Here is a 21,279-nt window from a genome sequence, read left to right as displayed (position 1 = left end):
TTTACCATCTTGGTGTATGAATTTGCAATCCACTGATTGCCCCCAACCTGTCAAAGTGGATGTGTAACCTCAACAGACTACAGTTCCCATACTACTTGCTGTAAATTCAGAAGAAACCTCTTTAGCCAGACAGCGTTGAGAATGTGGAACTTAATATCTGTGGATGCATTCGAAAGAGAGCTTTATTATCTTATTCATTCTTCCTTTGTGGGGTGTGAGTGTCATTAACAAAGCTATTTTTCTTGACCAACACTAACTGTCTTTGAACTGAATCTTTATGTGGACACCTCTGAAGACAGTCATCACATTGCTGCAGGTGTAGAGTCACCCATAGGCCACATCAGGTAAGGATGGCAGATTTCCTTTCCTAAATAACATGAGTGAACCAGATGGGATTTCCCCAGTCGCAAACCATTTCCACTCCCCCTCCCATTCTCTTGATGACATGTCCATCATGGGCCTCCTGCACTGCCACAATGATGCCACCCGAAGGTTGCAGGAACAGCAACTCATATTCCGCCTGGGAACCCTGCAGCCATATGGTATCAATGTGGACTTCACCAGTTTCAAAATCTCCCCTTCCCCTACTGCATCCCTAAACCAGCCCAGTTCATCCCCTCCCCCCACTGCACCACACAACCAGCCCAGCGCTTCCCCCCCACCCACTGCATCCCAAAACCAGTCCAACCTGTCTCTGCCTCCCTAACCGGTTCTTCCTCTCACCCATCCCTTCCTCCCACCCCAAGCCGCACCCCCCGCTACCTACTAACCTCATCCCACCTCCTTGACCTGTCCGTCTTCCCTGGACTGACCTATCCCCTCCCTACCTCCCCACCTACACTCTCTCCACCTATCTTCTTTACTCTCCATCTTCGGTCCGCCTCCCCCTCTCTCCCTATTTATTCCAGTTCCCTCCCCCCATCCCCCTCTCTGATGAAGGGTCTAGGCCCGAAACGTCAGCTTTTGTGCTCCTGAGATGCTGCTTGGCCTGCTGTGTTCATCCAGCCTCACATTTTATTATCTTGGGATTTTACAACAGTTGTGGCACCATTGCTGAGACAGGTTTTATTATTCCAGATATTATTGATTGAGTTTAAATTCCACCAGTTGCCATGATTTGATCCTATGTCCTCAGAGTGGTAGTCTAGGCCTCTCGATTACTAGCTGCAAGACATTACCATTACACCACCACATCTGAATGAGAAAGTAATAGGATATTCTGATGAGGAGGAGATGAACTTGGGATGGGAGGAGTTTCACTTGAATATAAATACTGCCATAAATCAGTTGGACTGAATGTCTGTTTCTGTGCTGTTAATTAGTTTTACAGTTACTTCATATTTGAGCGTATGCGTTTGTGTTTAATGCAGGTTTTGATGCTGTTGGGTAATATTGCAGAGCTGGGGCTTGAGTACTGCGAGAATCTGCAACAGCAAACAGGCTTATTTCCTGCTCTCTGTACCACCCTCAGCACGGCTGACCCAGAGGTAGCACGTCTGACACTAGAGGTGCTGAATCTGATATTTTTACATTGTCGGCAGGTGAGGAGGCCATTTCTTGTTTTAAGTGTGTAAAGCCTGCTGTTTGCTGTCTCACATCTTGTCTAAATTTTCCGCAAGAATGCTGTGGGTTAATTGCCACAGTTTATATTTACAGTGCTTTGCATGCTTAGTTTGAACTCTTAAACCTGTTTCTGCTTCGCACCAGAAACAGGCCCCTTCAAAAGACCCCAAAAAAGCATTTGCCTTGTCATGTTTCCTGGTCCCCTGTTATCTCTTCTGTCCCTTTTGATGCTGAGCAGTGATTTGCCTACAGCTCATTTGTGTCTGTTATATAGGATTTATAATTCAGGAGTTGTGGATTACCCAAAGTAGGTGATTGAAAGTTCCTACATAGTTTATTAAGTATGCTGGCCGACAATCATTTATATATAGATAGGTAGAAAAGTCATACAACTCATAACAGGTGAGATTGGCCTCCGGGTCTGCATTAGTCAAGCAGGTAGGGTTAAGCAAGGGGGAGACTATTTCTCCCCAGGAGGATTTACTGGTCTCTGGATGAAGCTGACCTCCCCACTTGGAAGCGGCAGTTTCTTTCATTCTTGAAGTCTTCTTGAATTAGCCGAAGCAAACATGATTCACTTTTGGAAATATTCCTCTGTCCAAAATCTTATTGTGCCAAACCACATGTTGATGACGGATCCAGCATTGGTTCATCCTGTGAAGCCGTCTTCCATCCGAAATGACTTTTCCTTCTTGACATCCAGGAGGCCAATCGGCAATATTCAAGGTAATCCTTCCTATTTTTGTTAGAAGCTGTTCGCTCACTAGGACCATCCTGTTTATTGTTCAGTGCGTAGGTTATGAGATTGCAACTTCTCTCAGGATTAGTTTCCTGTCAGGATTAGCAATGTTTTGTTTCATTGTTAAAGGCATGCCTTTGGCAGAGATAACACTATTTGTTGACTCTGTCAGCCCAGGAAACCGACCTGAGTCTTGAATTCCATGATTCAAGTTTGTGTGGTTTTGAAACATACAAATTGAGGCCCCCCAGGTCTGATTGGTGCTGAGGGAGCTGTTAGTTGGGCTACTGCAATTACAGCCAATGTGGTAAAAGGTTACAGAGGAAAAACAGTTAAAGCTGAATTCCGCCCATTGGTTGGAATTGAATGACTACTGGAGTGTTCATTTCTTTGAACCCAAATTAGACCTTGTGGTTGAATATCTTGCTTACATTTGCACACAACTTACATTTGTGTGGCACTTTTCATGTTGTAAAATCTTCCAAAACACTTCAGAGGAGTGGTATCAAACAAACTTTGATTTGATCATACCTGTTTGAGCACGTGACCAGAAGCTTAGACAAAGAAGCAGGCAGGCAGCTTGAAGGAGAAAAGAGATGCAGGATGGTTCAGGGAAGGAAACGTTTTGCTGGTCATCTTGCTGTTACCAATTTTCTTGCGCTTTCACGTGATTAATTCCCACTGGTATGAGCTGTGGAAAGGTTATAGACATAAGTGGAGGAGTATCTGCATGGAACAGCATCCCACCTTTGTTTTCAAGACAGGAGTGGGTATTTCTTAGCTCTCCACATCAATGGCAGATAGCATAGTTGCACACGGGGAATGGTAACTGCGACAAAGTAGTTCATCCCGTACCATGGTGTGCTGAGGCACCATTGCATTGTAGTGTCTGAGCAAGATCCACGTATGATGAGAGCTGCATGATACATCACAGTGGTGGAGACTCTCTTGAATGGTAACTGGTGACACCAGTGAAGATTGATGTTCATGGAATGGGCAATGAAGGACTGACTTGCACATATGTTCTGGAAGATGTACGTAGTCATTTGGGAGAGCTGAACTTGAATATTATTGAAAAAAGACACAAAGTTTTGTCTTCCATTTCAGTAGTTTGCAAGAATACCAATTCAAGGGGAAGGGTCTAGGCCCAAAACATCAGCTTTCCTGCTTCTCTGATGCTGCTTGGCCTGCTGTGTTCATCCAGGTCCACACTTTGTTATCTCGGGTTCTCCAGTATCTGCAGTTCCCAATATCTCTGATATAATTTTAACCTCACTGCGAAGCCTCTTCCAGGGATGCCTAACCTGAAGAAGTTACCCTCCTCCCTCTGGACAAACCTGAGGAGTTCTCTGTCTGACTGCAACTCTCTTGTCTCTTCTATCCATGTTCGATCCGCTTCCCCCTCTCCCTATTTATTTCAGAACCCTGTCCCCCTCCCCCTTTTCTGATGAAGGGTCTAGGACCGAAACGTCAGCTTTTTGCTCCTAAGATGCTGCTTGCCCTGCTATGTTCATCCAGCTCCACACTTTATGTATGTACTGCTCAATCAGCTTAGTGACCATAATTTTGTTTAAGGAGACTTTGGGAACATGCTGGCTTTAGCAGTTGACCCAAGACAAATGTTGTTCTCACTGCTAACTGTAGAGGGATATTGAGGCTTTTAGTTAAATCATTAGCACATCAATCAAGGTTATTTTTTGTTGGTTTCTAAACTGACCAAAAAATAGATGTTGACATGTCAACAAATGCACAAAAGAATTATTTGATACTGAGAGGAGAGGGGTTAGATGATCAGTGTGATGTTTGAATGTTAAATTCTGGCAGGCTTGAGAAATGGGTATAAGTTGAGAGGTGACTGCAGGAAATGTGAAAATAAAAATTGATGCTTTTTATGGCTGGTAATGTAGCAGAGCTGTCTCAAGTGAGTGTGATGTAATGCTAAACTCTCAGATGCTGAATGTTTCTGTTTTCATGACATTGGCCTATTGATTTTTGTTGGTCCACCAATTACTTTATTCAAGCAGCACCTCTCAGTCTTCCTGCCATTTCTGAGAATTTATTGGATTAGCACATTATTTGCTATTAATCTCACTATAGAATATTCTCTAATGGTGAGACGGTTATTTGTTCAATGCCAGTGAATTTCTCAGGCCTAGTATTGAACGATTTAAACTGGACTTTCATTTCTTCAGGTGGTAAATTATTTTCAGAATTTCTTTAAAATGTTAAGTATTAAATTTTTGTTTTTGTTTCTTACGTTTCCTTACTGTCTTTCCTTTCTTAATCCAATCCTTCTTTCATAGAATCCCAACAGTGTGGAAACAGGCCATTCGGCCCAACAACCCCATAACAACCCTCTGAACAGCATCTCACCAAACTCATCCTCCTTCCCTATCCCTGTATTTTCTATGGCTAATCCACCTAACTTGGACAACCCTGGACACGATGGGCAATTAGCATGGGCAATCCGCCTAACTTGCACATCTTTGGACTGTGGGAGGAAACCCATGCAGGCACAGAAAGAATGTGCAAACTCCACACAGACAGCTGCCCGAGATTGGAATTGTACCCGGGTCCCTGGCGTTGTGTGGTAGCAATGCTAACCACTCGCTCTGTCATTCTGTACCAGGCTTGACTCAAGTTTGAGCTTTCCCCCCAGTTAGTTCCTTTCTTCTTTCTTCCTTGAATCTTAAGGCTAACAAAATTGAAAGATATCAAAACAAGATAACAAAATTCTTAAAGTCAAGGGGATAAAAACATGTTCCCAAATGTCTCATTAGTCAACTTTGGTGTTGTTACATACGGCACAAAAATAATTTGGTGTGAAGGAAGCAGAAAATAGTCTAACTGGATAAGCTGTGAAATGCAGAGCTCGTGCAAGACTTGTAGGTTTTCATCCAGTGTTGCTTTGATGGGAACTCCAACTAGTCGGTACAAGTTTCATTATATATGTAAAGTATTCTGGGACGGACGCAAATGTTCAATTTCCTGCCGTCTGCAAGATTCTATTTAAAATTTATGAATCTCTTTCAAGTACCACTTGAACAGATGGCAAAAACTGATCATTAAATAGTGTCCCCAGCCAGACTTTGATTCAAATGCTACAAAAAGCACAAAAATTTCAGTCTCTCATGATGACCCTCATTGCTGATGGGATATGATGCTGCAGTCTGGCATTTCAACTTGGAAAGGCATTGCTTTTCCAAGGCATTCCTATGTGAAGGAAAGAGGCTGTGTCACAATACTCCATTCAGGTAATCACTAAATCACTGGCACATTCTTAACCTGCAGTTTGCCTTCCTCGCGGATGCTGCAGCCCAACATGAAACATGTTTTCACCTGATAACATCATCCAACCCCACCCCGTCTCAGCTCATCTGCCACTGAAACCCCTCATCTGTGCTTTCACTATCTCTCAGCACTGTTCATAAGCCTGAGCTCATTCGTAGCTGCTGTTGTAATGTAAGCAATCTGGCTCACCTGGTTTGACTTTAAAGACAGCTGTGGTGGGTGGGGGTAGAGGAGTCTGCCGCATATGGCAGCAGATGAATGGAACACCACTGCCTGCAATTAGCCTGAGGTATTCGCTCTGACTTGAAAATGTATCAATATTACTTCATTGTCGCTGGGGTCAAAAACCTGAAGCACTCTTCCTAACAGAACCATGGGTGTACCTACACTGCACAGGCTGTGGCAGTTCAAGAAAGCAGCTCACCACCTTGCTTTGCCAGTAATGTACATGTTCCAAGAATTATGCCTGAAAGGATCAGCTTTACTGGGCAGATAACAAGAAAATAATGTGGGAGGATGATTTTGAAATGTTTGTCTAGAATTGCAGACTGCTTCCAACTCAGATCCTGAGCTTTGATAATGTACCATAATGCAGAAGTTTAGCTTGTGAATTAAATAATGCGCAATCTCCACTTTTTTTAAAACAAAATTCATGTTTAATGCATCCTTTCAAATATCCAATTCTGACAGGCCTGTGCAAGATTTGCAAACCAAAATGGAATCTTGGCTCTTGAGATGGCTCAGTATCACTGTAACCAAGAGATCAGAATCCGAGCCAACTTTCTCATTGACACCTACTTCACAGGCAAGGTAAGGATCCAGTGCACACAGCGACAGGAGAAGGCGATGTAATGTTCTCTGCAGTAATTTCATTTAGATCCAATAATCACCAGCTCCTCAGGGGAAGCAAGTATTCTTTCTTTACTGTTAATCCAGAGATCCAGGTAATGTTCCAGAGACCCAGATTCAAATCCTGCCACATAGATGGTGGAATTTGAATTTAATAAAAATCTGAATAAAAGTCAAATGATGATCATGAATCCATTGCTAATTGTCAGTAATGTCACTAATATCCTTTTAAGGAAGGGAAACTGCCATCCTTACCTGGTCTGACCTACATTTGACTCCAGGCCCACAGCAATGTAGTTGACTCTTAACACCCTCTGGGAAATTAGGGATGAATGATAAATGCTGACCTAGCCAGCAAGTCCTCTATCTGCAAATGCATAAAAAACCTGCCTTTGTCCCATATCCCTCGAAACCTCAGGACTTTCATCGATTTTTGTTGACCAACTGGACATATAGCCTGTACATCCCAATAACTAAAGGACCATCATATCATCATGAGAAAGTTGGCTCGGACTCATATCAGTCAGCACGTCCCTTCGACTGTTCAAAATAGCCAGATAACCATGTACCATTGCCTCTGCTTATTTCAGTCCTGAAACATTAAATGTGATTTCATGATTAGATGGTACCTGATGAATAATCACAAAATGTGCTGAGAATTACACTAACAACCAATTTACGGCTGTCAGTTGTTCTTGAAACATGGCTGACTGATGCCTGCTAGAAGCTATATACCTTCCTCTGTGGCAAAATGAACATAATCAGGCATTATGCTTTTTAAATTTAATTTAAAATTTCTGTAATTAAACAAAAGCATGAGGGTCGCTTGTTCCCTGGTGAATTCTGTACAACACCTTGAGTAATTAGAGTTGACTTAGCATCTTCTGAAGTTTGGCCTTGTGTCTGTCCTGATTAGTGCAATACAAATTGCTGAGAGAGAAGCTTCTCTCTCAGCAATGTTCAAAACTCTATTTTAGCTTTGAAATTCACAGGTGACCAGCATTAACTGTTGTTCAGGAAGTGTCCTTTGCATGTAAACATGTTTCCTAATTTCACTGCTTAGAGATCTGTATCTAATATTTTGATTATATCCCCGATCCTTGACGACTCGAACAGCGGAAATAGTTTCATACCATCTATTTCTTATCATTTTGAATCACCCATCTCTAATGGAGCAAGGGTAGCACAGCAGTTTTGTATGGTGTTTACAATGATTATGGAAAGTCAACTGGTTAACACTTCAAATGGTTCGGGGTGGGGTGCAATGTCATTCCTAAATCTGATGAACTTAGTTGAGAGCAAAATAGCTACCGATAATTGAGATCTGAGATAATAACTGGAAATTAAGCAGGTTGCACCCCATCCTCCTCAACAGTGGAAGTTCAGTGACCTGAAATGTTTACTGCGTCACTTGTCTAACTCTCGTTTGCTTTCATGCTTTCATTCCCGTTCTCGTGCTCTGTTCTTCAACATTCCGTCACTCCCACACTTTCCAACGTGGGGATATTGCTGGAATTTAACTGATGAAAACTAAAACAATTCCATGTATGGTGGCTCGGCAGATTGAGAGTTCAATTCCCATTTTAGACACTTTAACACCTAACCCAGACTTTCAGTCCCAGTGCCACATTGAGGGAATGCTGCCAGATAAGATTTTGAACAGAAGTAACATCTGACCTTCCTGGGTTGATGTAAAAGACCATAACATATAGGAGCAGAATTGGGCCATTCAGCCCATCAAGTCTGCTTCAATATTCAATCATTGCTGACGTGTTTCTCAACTCCCTTCTCCTGTCTTCTACCTGTAATCCTTAATTCCATCTGTCCTACCAATCTGACCCTGACTAATCAATAACCTTTGCAGCTCTGTCTTAAGTACACTCACTAACTTAGCCCCTACAGCTTTCTGCAGCAATAAGTTTTACAATTAGTTTTTATGATTGAAGAAATTCTTCCTCATGTTGGTTCTAGAGGCCATCCCTTCATGCTGAGCCTTTTGTAATGGATCTGAATCTCTCTTACAAATGGAAACATCTTCTCCATGTCAACTGTATCCAGGCCTCTCAGTATTCAGTAGGTTTCAATCGGATTTCCAACCCCAACAATTCTTCTAAACGCCATCTTTCTAAATTCCATTGAGTACAGAAGCTCTGTCCTCGATTGCTCTTCATATGACAAGCCTTTCATTATTCAGGATCATTTTTGTAAACCACCTGTGGACCTCGTCCAAGGCCAGCATATCATTCCTTACAAACAGGGCCCAAAATGTGTGTCAATTTTCCAAATGTAGTCTGACCAGAGCCTTACACAATCTCAGAAGTACACCCTGCCCTTGTATTCTAGCCCTCATGAAATGAATGTGAACATTACATTTGACTTCTTAACTGCCAAATGAATCTGAACCTTGGAGTATCCTGAATGAGGACTCCTAAGTCCCCTTGTGCTTCAGATTTCTCAAGCTTTTCTCCATTTACAAAATAATCTATACCTCTATTCTTCTCATCAAAGTGCATAACCTCACACTTTCCCATATTATATTCTATTGATGAAAGATTGTATGGCACCATGTTGAAGGAGAGTATTGGTGTTCTTCCCTGTGGGGTTGTGCCCAGTATTTATTTTTTAGCTGACGTTAGTGAAACAAAAATGGTGATCTGCTCAGTACCACATTGATGTTTGTACAAGCTTGATCTCTTGCAAATCTTGAAACACATTCCTGCATGCGATGTTTCTTCTTCCGACCATAACCCTTTCCTCTCAGTATGCATGCACTGACACACACACACCAACTCCTCCCTCTTCCATCCCTTCCCCTAGTTATATATGGACAGTGGGAAATAACCTAATTATATAAAAGGAAGTATAACATGTCTCACAGCTTGAGACTTGCTCACTGGATAAACTTAGTGCCACCTCTCCTCTGCTACTGTGGTGACTACAATTTGAAAATATATCTTCGAGACATCCTAAGTGTTTTACATCTTTAAAGGCTGTAAATGGCACTCTTTGACCCAACTGAGTATTTTCCTGTTGTTCTGTTTCATTGCAGCTGATCCAGGAAGAGTTGTAGACCATTGTGAGACAACGTGAGGAACTTTCAGCAAAACTTCTATATCTATCTGTAAAAAGGAAAGCTGCAATGTTGAGCAAGTGCTGGTGGGACAGTAGGAATGGGTTGGGCCAAGGCTGACAGATGGAGATGAAAGACTTGTCACTCCGACAGCTGCTTAAGCCTATCATCCCATCTGTTTGGGGCTGCATTTTACTGCTGGACTCACTCCTGGTATCATTCTATTGAAATGATTTTGGGCATTCTCCACTCAGTTCCTTCAGCTAAGATTGACAGTGAACGAATCCTACTCCGTGTCAACAATGGGCCAACCAACCAGCACCACCTTCTCCTAATGTATAAACTGGAGCTCCCTTTCCAAGTTCGGAGTCCTGATGAGCATGGGAGGAAAGTTTGATTTCTTGTCCAGTTTAGCAATGTTTTATGTAGTTGTTACTGCAGAGACAGAAAAGGACCTGCATGTACAGTTTTCATACCTCACCTTCAAATTGAAGAGGTAAAATACTTTGATAATAAAATGTGAGGCTGGATGAACACAGCAGGCCAAGCAGCATCTCAGGAGCACAAAAGCTGACGTTTCGGGCCTAGAACCTTCATCAGAGAGCAGGGTCTAGGCCCGAAACGTCAGCTTTTGTGCTCCTGAGATGCTGCTTGGCCTGCTGTGTTCATCCAGCCTCACATTTTATTATCTTGGATTCTCCAGCATCTGCAGTTCCCATTATCTCTGGTAAAATACTTTGTCACTTTTTGTTTTTAAAAGACCATTTGTGATTTTTAAGACATCAGTGTAAAATATTAAGAGTGTTTAGGAACATACCATGGTTCATAATTCTAATTAAGTAACTGCTTGTTTGCGAGTGTTTTTTTTCTCCGAGATGTCATGCTGTTTTTTGTGAGAAAGTTTGTGAATCCATTACTTTGTTTTTATCCCTTTTGGCCAGTGTTAGAAATAAGGCCAACTATTGTTTCAACATTTTTGTTCAGCTCTGACAGGAGTTCACATTTAATCTAGTAATTTTCACAGAACCAAATGTCCCTGGGCACTAAAATCCAAACTATAATGAATTCAGGGGAAAAAATTTGTTTACCATAATGTCTTTGACAACCTCGGGGTTTTCAAAACCAAATTACATACAACAGATCATTTTTGAAGTTTAGTCACCATTGTAATTTAGGAAAACAGCAGCCAACTTACCAGCAAGAATTTTAGCACAATATTTTTGATGAATGTTTTGTGTTGCTTGAAGGGTAAATATTGTCCTAGTTACTGGAGAGAACTTCTATTTTCCTTTGGGCAAAATATATGGAGTCTTATGTATAATGTAGTATAATGTTCTTCTGAAAGGCAGCAGTCTCGTCCTATTGCACTGGACTGTCTGTCTTGATAACATGATTGGGTTTCCAGAACGAACAACTCTGAAGGTGCAACTGCAAGTCGGGAATGGACAGGAAACCAAAGCTGGAGGAATGCAGAGATCTGAGAATTATGAAGGTGACAATTCAGGGAGGACTGAGATTCTGGAGGAATTTGAAAACCTGAACAAGCTGTAATTAAATATATTGTTCCCAGGCCAGGAATGATTCTAGCATAGGGATTGTGAGCAATCAAGATTTGAATGAATTCAAGGTTGGAAGCATAGCAGCTGGGGTGTGCCTAGGGAGATCAGATTCCATAGAGGATTGAAGAAAGGATTGATTTTGCAGTTAAGTATGCTTGCAGCTCATAGCCAAAGGACAAAAAGCTGGGGAAGTTCAGAGTAGGACATGAACAGCAGAATTTTGAATGTTAGAATTCGTATAAGATAGGATGATAGAGAACTGGGTTTTGAAAATACCCAAGCTGTCACATGATGTGCTCAACAGAAATGGAAAAGATATGGATTTTTATGACTAAGATTAAGATTTATAGCACAGGTTGCCATTCAACCCGTCACAGCTGGATGTATAGGTACCGGCTGATGCTCCTCCAGGCAAGATTAATAGGCTGCACCATTTACTTCTGAAGACAATCAAATCCAGCCCAAAAAAAGGCTGTTAAAAAGATGGCAGCGGACAGCTTTCAGAACATGAATTGCGCAGAAGAGTTAAGTCTGTGTTGGACTCAACTTCCACACCTGGCAGTATGTAATAAGCAATTTAATGTCTTTTGCATCTTAAAAACCTAAATTTCAATACCCTTCAGGAAAGTGGGTTGAAGATTTCCGAAACTCATCAAATAAACTTAAGTGAAACGAGGTTGAGAAATCCCAATCCAACTCTCAGCACACATTTGTTTATAGCTGGCACCAAATAATGGAAAACTACAGTAAAGAAAGCATTATGGTGTATGTTGCCAGGCCAGTGGGGACAAGTTTAATATTTTATCTAGCTGCTGCCCACTCATGAACATGTTACAGCATTTGGAATACAACCAGAGAAACAGCACACAGGACTCTCATGCATTTTAATTTAGATTAATTTTACAGTTTTATAATCTTTCCGCTGGGAAACCACGCAAAGCTGTAGAACAGAAACATTCCCATGCCACTATTTTTTATTAAGTTTTTCCTTCACAGTCTGATTGCTCCACAATTCATGGCTTGGTAATCAGAGACTCGAGTGCCTTTGCCACCTGCTCAGAGTTTAAATTATCCAATGGTACATTTCTCTCTCTTCCAAACTCTGAAATGGGAGAGAAATAAAGGAAACAGGCATCAGAAGCAGCTCAATGCCATTATCTCATTTATTGCAGAATTTGTGTTCAGTCAAGCAGTTTCAGTAAAGCATTGTACTTGGGGAAATAACAATAATACTACAACTTTTGATTCAGCTTATACCTGCAGGATGTTTTCCCTTGTGTTATTTTGAAGCAGCAAAAAGTGGCAATGGGAAATAAGAATTTATATTTTTAAAGCACTTTTCATGACCTCAATGTCCCACTCTGCTATACAGTCAATGTAGTTTTAAACAGCATCTTTGCTTCAAACATAGCAGCAAGCAAAAAAATGCACAATATTACAAAAATGTAATGAGATACTTGGCAAATAATCTGTGTTAATGATGTTAGTTGAAGGGGAAAATGATGATTATGGTGGTAATGGCACTGGATAATTATTTGTAACCCCAGGCAAACAGTGTGCTGACATGGCTATGAATAAGACAAGATTATGAGTACGCCATTCAGCCCATTCGGTCTGCTTCCCCCATTCAATGATGTCATGGCTCATTTGATAACCCTCACTCCACTTTCCTGTCTTTCCCCAAAACCCTTGATTAACTATATCTCAGTATATTAAATATCCCAGCCTTAAATATACTTAGTGACCCAGCCTCAACAACAGTCTGTAGTAAAGAACTCCACAGATTCACTATATGCAGAAGAAATTCCTCCCCACTTCTATTTTAAATAGGTGACTCCTTATTCTGAGGTTATGCCCTCTGGTCCGAGACTCTATCACATGGGGAACCAACCTCTGTACCTCTCAGAACTTCATATGTTTCAATAAGGTTGCTTCTATTTTCTAAATTCCAACAAGCATAAGACAATTGGACTCCATTTCTCCATCCCCTGAACGGTCTCCAATGCCAGTATATCTTTCCTTGGAAATAAGCCCAAAATAGTTCAGTATTCCAGCTGTTCTACCGACTGCCTTGTATAGTTTTAGCAATCGTCCCTACTTTTACAGTCTATTCCCTTATAAAGACCAACATTCCACTTGCTTTCCCTATTACCCACTGAACCTGGCTGCTTGCTTTGTGATTCATACATAAGGATTACCAACCTGCTCTCTGCTTGAGCTTTCTGCAGTCTTTCTCCATTTAAAGAATGTTCAGCTCTCTGATTCTTCTTGCCAAAGTGCATAACATCACATTTTCCCACATTTTATTTCATTTGTCAAGTTTTTGCCCACTCATTTAACTTGTCAATATTGCTCTGCAGATTATCAGACTCACCAGTTGCCTTCTCATCTAATTGTGTATCATCTGTAAATTTGGCTACAGTACATTCACCTTCCTCATCCTTGTCATGAACACGCATTATTGATAATTATGGCTCCCTGTGGCACTCCCCTAGTTACAGGCTGCCACCCTGAAGATGCCCTTACACTAACTAATGGAAGACAGTGTGTTGGGGTATTAGCCAACTGTCCATCCATGCTATCTCAAGCACCTTGTCAAACACCTTCTGAAAACCCAAATATTATATTCAGTACTACTCCTTTTATCTATCCTGCTTGTTACCTTTTCAATGAATTCTAATAAATTTGCCAGGCATTATTTCTCCTTCATGAAACCATACTGACTCTTTGATCACATTAGTCTATTATAAAAGGATATAATAGAGCATTTAGAAATAGATAATGTTTTCCCAAATACATGTTAAGCTAACTACTCTATAGTTACCATTTTTGCCTCCTTCCTTTAAAGGATGGTGTTACATTGGCAGTTTTCTAATCCTCAGGGTCTTTCATGAATGAAATTCTTGGAAGATGACTACTAGTGCATCCCAATATCTCTGTAGCTACCTCCTTTAATATCCTAGGATGCATCTCATCAGGTCCAGTGGACTTAGTCTTTAGGCCCATTAATTGCCCTAGCACTTTTTCTGCAGTTATTTCCTTTCTTCACTTTGCCTCTTAATTATTTAGTAATTTTGGAATACCATTGAAGATAAGGTGGTAGTAATGGTGTGAATTATAATGTACAAGCAGCAGAAATATTAAGGTCAGGGTCATTATAGTTAGGGAATAGAACACTTTGGTAACTGCACATTGTAATATATTCACTAAACACAAGGATAGAATACAGTAACCTTCACAGCCACTTCAACAAATTATTCTCCCCAACCTCAAACCTATCCATCATAGAATATTTTCTCTGCCATGTCAGCCATCCCATGGTCTCCAAAATGAATACTTGGCCAATGCTGGATGACTCAAGATCTACTTCAGGCTAGAATAACTGTACCCAAACCTGTAAGTTGGACTGGACAGTCCAGAGAAATTATTTACAAAAGTTAATAGAGGTGATATTTTGGCCCATCATATCTGTACTAGCTCTTTGAAAGAGCTCTGATTAGTTTCACTACCCCTCCGGCTGGGCTAGACTTAAACTCAGGTACAAAAAAGTAGTCACATCTTTTCACTCCCCGAATTCCGTACGGTTCTTGGTTCCTTACCATATCGAGCCCACATTTTAGACTGTACACCAGCACATTCTCGGATTAGAATAGGGAATTCTGGATTTGCTTTCTTCAATGCCACATAGTGCTGTTCGATGAAATCCCTGATGGAACCAAAACACCATCGGTAACTCCTCAGTTTTACGGAATCATGATTATATAACACAAAAGGCATTGGATCCACAATGCTCATGCGGTAAACTTGGAATTGTCTGACTAATCCCAACCCCTGCTGTTTCCTTCATTTTCTTTTGAAAATTACTATTGAATTGACTCCTCCATTTCCTCCCCATTGAGGTAGTGCCTTCCAGATCGTAACTTATTACAATTTTTTTCCCTGTCATCAATGGCTGCTTTGTTGATTTTAACTCTGCCCTGAACATTTGTTTTTGAGAGTCTAAAATACCATAACACCAACATTGTGCTCAAAAGTACAATGTTTTCTTCTAAGTATTAAAAATCACAAGAAAATAGGAATGGTTCAAAAATTACTACTGCCCAATTCATCAGAAAGCAAATGGTGAAAGGTTACTTACAACCAGAAATCAGTTAAATTCATGACCCCACCGTGCACCAGCTTGTCTCTGAACCTTTGGTTTAAGCCCATAACACGAAATCTGAGCTAATAATCTTGACTGAAACTTGAGGTCTACACTGTAAAAGACACTGTACTTCAAAATTTTACGCTGACTGGAGACTCCATCTGCCAGTTCTGGTGGAACAGCACCAATTAGAAAAGCTGGCAATCCTGCAGTGTCTGAGCAAGAATCCTCCCTTAGCTAATATCACAAGCAAAGAGATTATCTCTTTGCAGTCCACCAATCATTACTGAAGTGGAAGGCTGCTGAGCTTGTCAACGCAAAATAATGGAAAACCAAACAAATAAAGCACTTTGAGAATTATGCAAAATGTATCAAGGATCACTTTTAACATGCTAACATGTTGAGATCCAGACACAACATGAACGTATCTTGATTCACACAAAAGTTCATAATACTATTATAAGTTCAGAACTTGGATTCCAAAATAGAGGAAAAATGTGTTTTACTTTTCAGTCCTGTGAAATCTGACTTCTCTAAAATGTTCCGAATTACATTTTGACCTCGAGTTCAAAACCATATTTAAGTTATGTGACATCCAATAAATGATATTCAGCCAACAAGCCACCTGGGGAGATCACTGCCTGAGAGAAAATCAGAAGTCACACACCAGGTTATAGTCCAACAGGTTTATCTGAAATTGCAAGTTTTCGAAGTGCTGCCCCTTCTTCAAGTGAAGTAAGAAAGAGCACATAGACACAGTTTACAGGCAGAGAGATCAAAAGATCATACAAATAGTGTGAGTGGCGTCAAAAAATAACTCTCTGCAGGTGATCAGAAGTGTCAGATGGTGTAAGTAAAGGATTAACAGCTGATTAACAAGGGAGGGATGACATGTAATCCAATTAAATGAGGCAGAGATATATTTTTATATTTTATAATTAAGTTGGTGCTGGAGACAAACCTGAAATAATACAATGGGTATAAGAGTCGCATGCCAAAGGTCTAACCAAAGTAATAATCCAAAACTGTACAAATTAATCAAGGAACAGAGATCATAATTTATCAAGATGATGGTGTCAAAACATGACAGTAAGGAAGATTTGAGATAACAAGGTGTAGAGCTGGAGGAACACAGCAGGCCAAGCAGCAGAGGAGCAGGAAGGCTGACATTTCAGGCCTAGACCCTTCTTCAGAAATGGGGGAGGGGAAGGCGGATACAAGTTAGATAGAGGAGGAGACAGGTCAAAGAGGCAGGGATGGAGCCAGTAAAGGTGAATGTAGGTGGGGAGGTAGGGAGGACGGACTGGTCCAGGGGGTGGGATGAGGTGAGTAGGTAGGAGATAGTGGTGGGGCATGAGGTGGGAGGAAGGACAGGTTAGGGAGGCGGGGACAAGCTGGGCTGGTTTTGGGTTGCAGAAAGGGGAGGGGAGATTTTGAAGCTTGTGAAGTCCACATTGATACCACTGGGCTGCAGGGTTCCTAAGCAGAATATGAGTTGCTGTTCCTGCAACCTCCAGGTGACATCGTTATGGTACTGCAGGAGGCCCAGGATGGACATGTCGTCTGAGGAATGGGACCGGGAGTTGAAATGGTTCGCAACTGGGAGATGCAGTTATTTATTGCAAACTGAGCATAGGTGTTCTGCAAAGCGGTCCCCAAGCCTCCATTTGGTTTCCCCATTGTAGAGGAGGCCACAACCGGAACAGCGGATGCAGTATACCACATTAACAGATGTGCAGGTGAGCATCTGCTTGATGTGAAACGTCCTTCTTGGGGCCTGGGATGGGGGTGTGGGGGCAGATGTAGCACTTCCTGCAGTTGCGGGGAAAAGTGCCAGGTGTGTTGGGGTTGGAGGGTAGCGTGGAGCAGACAAGGGAGTCACAGACAGAATGGTCCCTCCGGAAAGCAGATAAGGGTGGGGAGGGAAATATGTCTTTAGTGGTGGGGTCGGATTGCAGATGACAAAAGTGTCGGAGGATGATGCATTGGATCCGGAGGTTGGTGGGTGGTATGTGAGGACGAGGGGGATTCTGTTTTGGCTGTTATTGCAGGGAAGGGGGTGTGAGGGATGAGTTGCGGGGAACGCAGGATACACGATCAAGGACATTCTTGACCACTAAGGGTGGGGGGGGGGGGGGGGGGGAAAGAGTTGCAGTCCTTGAAAAATGAGAACATCTGAGATGTACAGGAGTGGAATGCCTCATCCTGGGAGCAGATGCGGCGGAGCGAAGGAATTGGGAATAGGGGATGTCATTTTTGCAAGAAGTTGGGTGGGAGGAGGTGTATTCTAGGTAGCTGTGGGAGGCGGTGGGCTTGAAATGGACATCGGTTTCTAGGTAGTCGCCAGAGATGGGGACAGAGGGGTACAGGAAGGAGAGAGAAATTAGAGATGGTCTAAGTGAACTTAAGGTTGGGGTGGAAGGTGTTGAAGTGGATGAACTGCTCGAGCTCCTCATGGGAGCGTGAGGCAGCACCGATATAGTCAATGTAACAGAGGAAGAGGTGGGGTTTGTATCAGCACCGCCTCGTGCTCCCACGAGGAGCTCGAACAGTTCATCCACTTCACCAACACCTTCCACCAATTTGAAGCTTTCTTCTTTGGTCGCTGCACCACAGATCTCTGTCAGTTGTTCCAGTTCATCGGTTGTCTCATTGGGCTCACTGCTGACATTCCTACGCCTCCACTTCTCACCTTCAAAACAACCACCAAACCTTAAACAGACCATCGTTTGCAGCAAACCACACAGCTTTCAGGAAAACAGACCACAACGGCACACAAAGTCTGCCATGGAAACCTCTGCCAAATCATCGACATAGATATTACGATCACACGTGAGAACCCACCCACCACATACATGGCAGATACTCTTGTGACTCAGCTAATGTTATCTAACTCGTGCTGCAGGCAAGGGTGTCCTGAGGCATGGTACATTTGCAAGGCCACGCAGATACTATGACAACAGATGAATGGACATTGCGCAACAATCACCAAACAGGAATGTTACCCCTCAGTCCGGGAACACTTCAGCAGTAAAGGACATTCAGCCTCTGATCTTAGGGTAAGCGTCTTCCGAGCAGCCTTCGAGATACACAACAACACAAAATTGCCAAGCAGAAACTAATAGCCAAGTTCCATAGCTACAAAGACTGCCTCAACCATGATCTTGAGTTCATGTCAAACTACATATGACCTTACCACACTTCTGTATCTGCAAAATCTTGCTTACTGACACCATTACCTTGATAAATTATGATCTCTGTACCTTAATTTGTTCATGCAGTATTGGATAACTTATTACTTTGGTCATGCACTCAGCATGCAGCTCTTATACCTATCACAATATTCTAGTCCTTTGGTTTGTCTCCAGTACCACCTTATTTTTAATTTGTTGCAATTATCTCTCTGCCACATTTAATAGACTTATAGGTCATCCCTTCACTTATTATTCAGCATCTGACACTCTACTCACTATTGTATGATCTTTTGATCTCTCAGACCTTGATTTCTCTGCCTATAAACTCTATGGCTACGTGCTCTTCTCTCAGTGCACCTGACAAAGGGGCTGAGCTCTGAAAGCTTGCGAGTTCAAATAAACGTGTTAGACCACAACCTGATGTCAATAAATGCAGGAACAAAAACAAAGTAGCTGATAAAGCTCAGCAGATCTGGCAGCATCTGTTAAAGAGTAATCAGAGTTAATGTTTCGGGTCCGGTGACCCTTCCTCAATAAATGCTGAGCTGGAAAAGCACAGCATGTCAGACAGCATCCCAGGAGCTGGGGGGTCAGCGCTTCAGGGTCAAACCCTTCGGTCAGGGATGGGGAGCCCAGAAATAAATAGAGGGAAGGGGCGCTGAGGCTGAGGGAAAGAGGGTGGTTGAGATGGATACAGTGTTACTGTGGTGGGTCAGTGGGAAGAGTGGAGCTGACAGTTGAGCAGGAAAATGGACAGGCTGGGGTAGAAGAGATTTTGAAGCTGGTGAAGTCAACATTCAAGATGTCATGTGATTTCTGAGTTAAATGGATTGACCTCTGAATTTTAACTGGAGACACCCAGACATTCACAGTGCACCAAGATAATAAAATGTGAGGCTGGATGAACACGGCAGGCCAAGCAGCATCTCAGGAGCACAAAAGCTGACGTTTCGGGCCTAGACCCTTCATCAGAGAGGGGGATGGGGGGAGGGAACTGGAATAAATAGGGAGAGAGGGGGAGGCAGACCGAAGATGGAGAGTAAAGAAGATAGGTGGAGAGAGTATAGGTGGGGAGGTAGGGAGGGGATAGGTCAGTCCAGGGAAGACGGACAGGTCAAGGAGGTGGGATGAGGTTAGTAGGTAGCTGGGGGTGCGGCTTGGGGTGGGAGGAAGGGATGGGTGAGAGGGAGAACCGGTTAGGGAGGCAGAGACAGGTTGGACTGGTTTTGGGATGCAGTGGGTGGGGGGGGAAGAGCTGGGCTGGTTGTGTGGTGCAGTGGGGGGAGGGGACGAACTGGGCTGGTTTAGGGATGCAGTAGGGGAAGGGGAGATTTTGAAGCTGGTGAAGTCCACATTGATACCATTGGGCTGCAGGGTTCCCAGGCGGAATATGAGTTGCTGTTCCTGCAACCTTCGGGTGGCATCCTTGTGGCACTGCAGGAGGCCCATGATGGACATGTGCACCCTTCTCTTTGCTGTCTCCTTTTCCCCTTCCCGGCACTGACCTGGTACCCTTGCTGGCAGCCGAGCTCTGACACAAGTGAATGCGAAGCTCCCTCAGGTTCTGGCTTAACTTTGATCCAACACCTCTTACCACTGCCGCCGCCATCTTGGAAAAACCACGCCTCCCCCACTGCCGACCACCAGCCGCTACCTTGATTGACCGAGAGGATTCACCAATCCACACCCGGAGGCAGCCTTGGCAGCCAATCCATGATGAGGGGCGGATACCACGGATGAATTGACGTGCAGATCAGCCAGTAGGAGTGAGGAATGTGCCGCGCCATAACCAATAAAAGCTGAGGTGAAAGAGGCGTGAGCAAACGGATGAGTGACATCAAGTAGGCCAATGAAATGTGAGAAATTCTGTACCAATTCACCAATCACCGCGGGCTCTGTGCTTGTTGGGGATTGTGGGATAGACCTCCGGATTTGGGAGGACTCGGAGTGTTTGGTGATCTGTGGTAGGATCGATTACCGAATTTGTTGTGATCGAGTGGATTAGGAACGCATCCAAGATGCCGGAAAGAGACAGTAAGTGACGGCGCTGCTCAGCTTCCTGTTGGAGGTGGTGAGGATTGATGAGGCCGAGACCTGGGGCTGGAGTTGGAGTACAGGCCCGGACTGCTTGCTGAGGCCTGAGCTGTGTAGCTACAGCGGCCTGGTGACGGGGTGTACGGCCCATCCTCGGCTGCGCAGTAACCCCGAACCCTCTGAGTGAGCTGGTCGCGGATTCAAATCCCATTCCAGAGACTTGGAGCAAAATCCAGCCTGACGCTCGTAAAACAGTACTGAGGGAGTGCTGGAGAATCCAAGATAAGTGAGGTGCTGCTTGGCCTGCTGTGTTCATCCAGCTTCACACTTTGTTATACTGAGGAAGCGCCGCACTGTCGGAGGGTCAGTGCTGAGGGAGCGCCGCACTGTCGGAGGGTCAGTGCTGAGGGAGCGCCGCACTGTCGGAGGGTCAGTGCTGAGGGAGCGCCGCGCTGTCGGAGGGTCAGTGCTGAGGGAGCGCCGCGCTGTCAGAGGGTCAGTACTGAGGGAGTGCCGCACTGTCAGAGGGTCAGTGCTGAGGGAGCGCCGCGCTGTCGGAGGGTCAGTGCTGAGGGAGCGCCGCGCTGTCGGAGGGTCAGTGCTGAGGCAGTGCCGCGCTGTCGGAGGGTCAGTGCTGAGGCAGTGCCGCGCTGTCAGAGGGCCAGTGCTGAGGCAGTGCCGCACTGTCAGAGGGCCAGTGCTGAGGCAGTGCCGCACTGTCAGAGGGCCAGTACTGAGGAAGCGCCGCGCTGTCAGAGTGTCAGTACTGAGGAAGCGCCGCGCTGTCAGAGGGTCAATACTGAGGGAGCGCCGCACTGTCAGAGGGTCAGTACTGA

The 21,279-nt window shown here is 43.6% G+C and overlaps 3 protein-coding genes across 5 annotated transcripts in view; 2 read left to right on the top strand and 1 right to left on the bottom strand.

Annotated features, from left to right (window-relative positions):
- The window catches only part of tmco6 (transmembrane and coiled-coil domains 6), a 44,009-nt gene extending 33,958 nt beyond the window's left edge, over positions 1 to 10,051 (top strand). Inside the window, exons 11-13 of one of the 2 annotated variants that reach the window (XM_048543701.2) lie at positions 1,371 to 1,541; positions 6,284 to 6,403; positions 9,492 to 10,051. In XM_048543701.2, coding sequence (XP_048399658.1) covers positions 1,371 to 1,541; positions 6,284 to 6,403; positions 9,492 to 9,512 — 312 coding nt within the window. In that variant the 3' untranslated portion in view covers positions 9,513 to 10,051. Of the gene's footprint in view, positions 1 to 1,370; positions 1,542 to 6,283; positions 6,563 to 9,491 lie in introns of those variants that run through there. The other variant, XM_048543700.2, reaches the window with a different exon arrangement.
- ndufa2 (NADH:ubiquinone oxidoreductase subunit A2) lies at positions 6,227 to 20,068 on the bottom strand. 2 transcript variants are annotated; one of them, XM_048543704.2, is made up of 3 exons: positions 19,915 to 20,068; positions 14,671 to 14,777; positions 6,227 to 6,566 (listed from the first exon to the last, which is right to left on the bottom strand). In XM_048543704.2, the coding sequence occupies exons 1-3, from the start codon at positions 20,016 to 20,018 to the stop codon at positions 6,463 to 6,465; spliced, it is 315 nt and encodes a 104-aa protein (XP_048399661.1). In that variant the 5' UTR covers positions 20,019 to 20,068; the 3' UTR covers positions 6,227 to 6,462. The 2 variants fall into 2 exon arrangements, with proteins under 2 accessions (XP_048399661.1, XP_048399662.1); XM_048543705.2 differs by lacking the exon at positions 6,227 to 6,566 and adding an exon at positions 11,939 to 12,173 and having other exon boundaries at positions 19,915 to 20,060.
- A 260-nt stretch (positions 20,069 to 20,328) lies between these two features.
- The window catches only part of ik (IK cytokine), a 47,127-nt gene continuing 46,176 nt past the window's right edge, over positions 20,329 to 21,279 (top strand). Inside the window, exon 1 of the mRNA XM_059650547.1 lies at positions 20,329 to 20,443. Coding sequence (XP_059506530.1) covers positions 20,428 to 20,443 — 16 coding nt within the window. The 5' untranslated portion in view covers positions 20,329 to 20,427. The remainder of the gene's footprint in view (positions 20,444 to 21,279) is intronic.

Source organism: Stegostoma tigrinum, chromosome 13 (assembly GCF_030684315.1).
Source record: "Stegostoma tigrinum isolate sSteTig4 chromosome 13, sSteTig4.hap1, whole genome shotgun sequence".
NCBI classification, from domain to species: Eukaryota; Metazoa; Chordata; class Chondrichthyes; order Orectolobiformes; family Stegostomatidae; genus Stegostoma; species Stegostoma tigrinum.
This window is presented reverse-complemented; position numbering and strand designations above follow the sequence as displayed.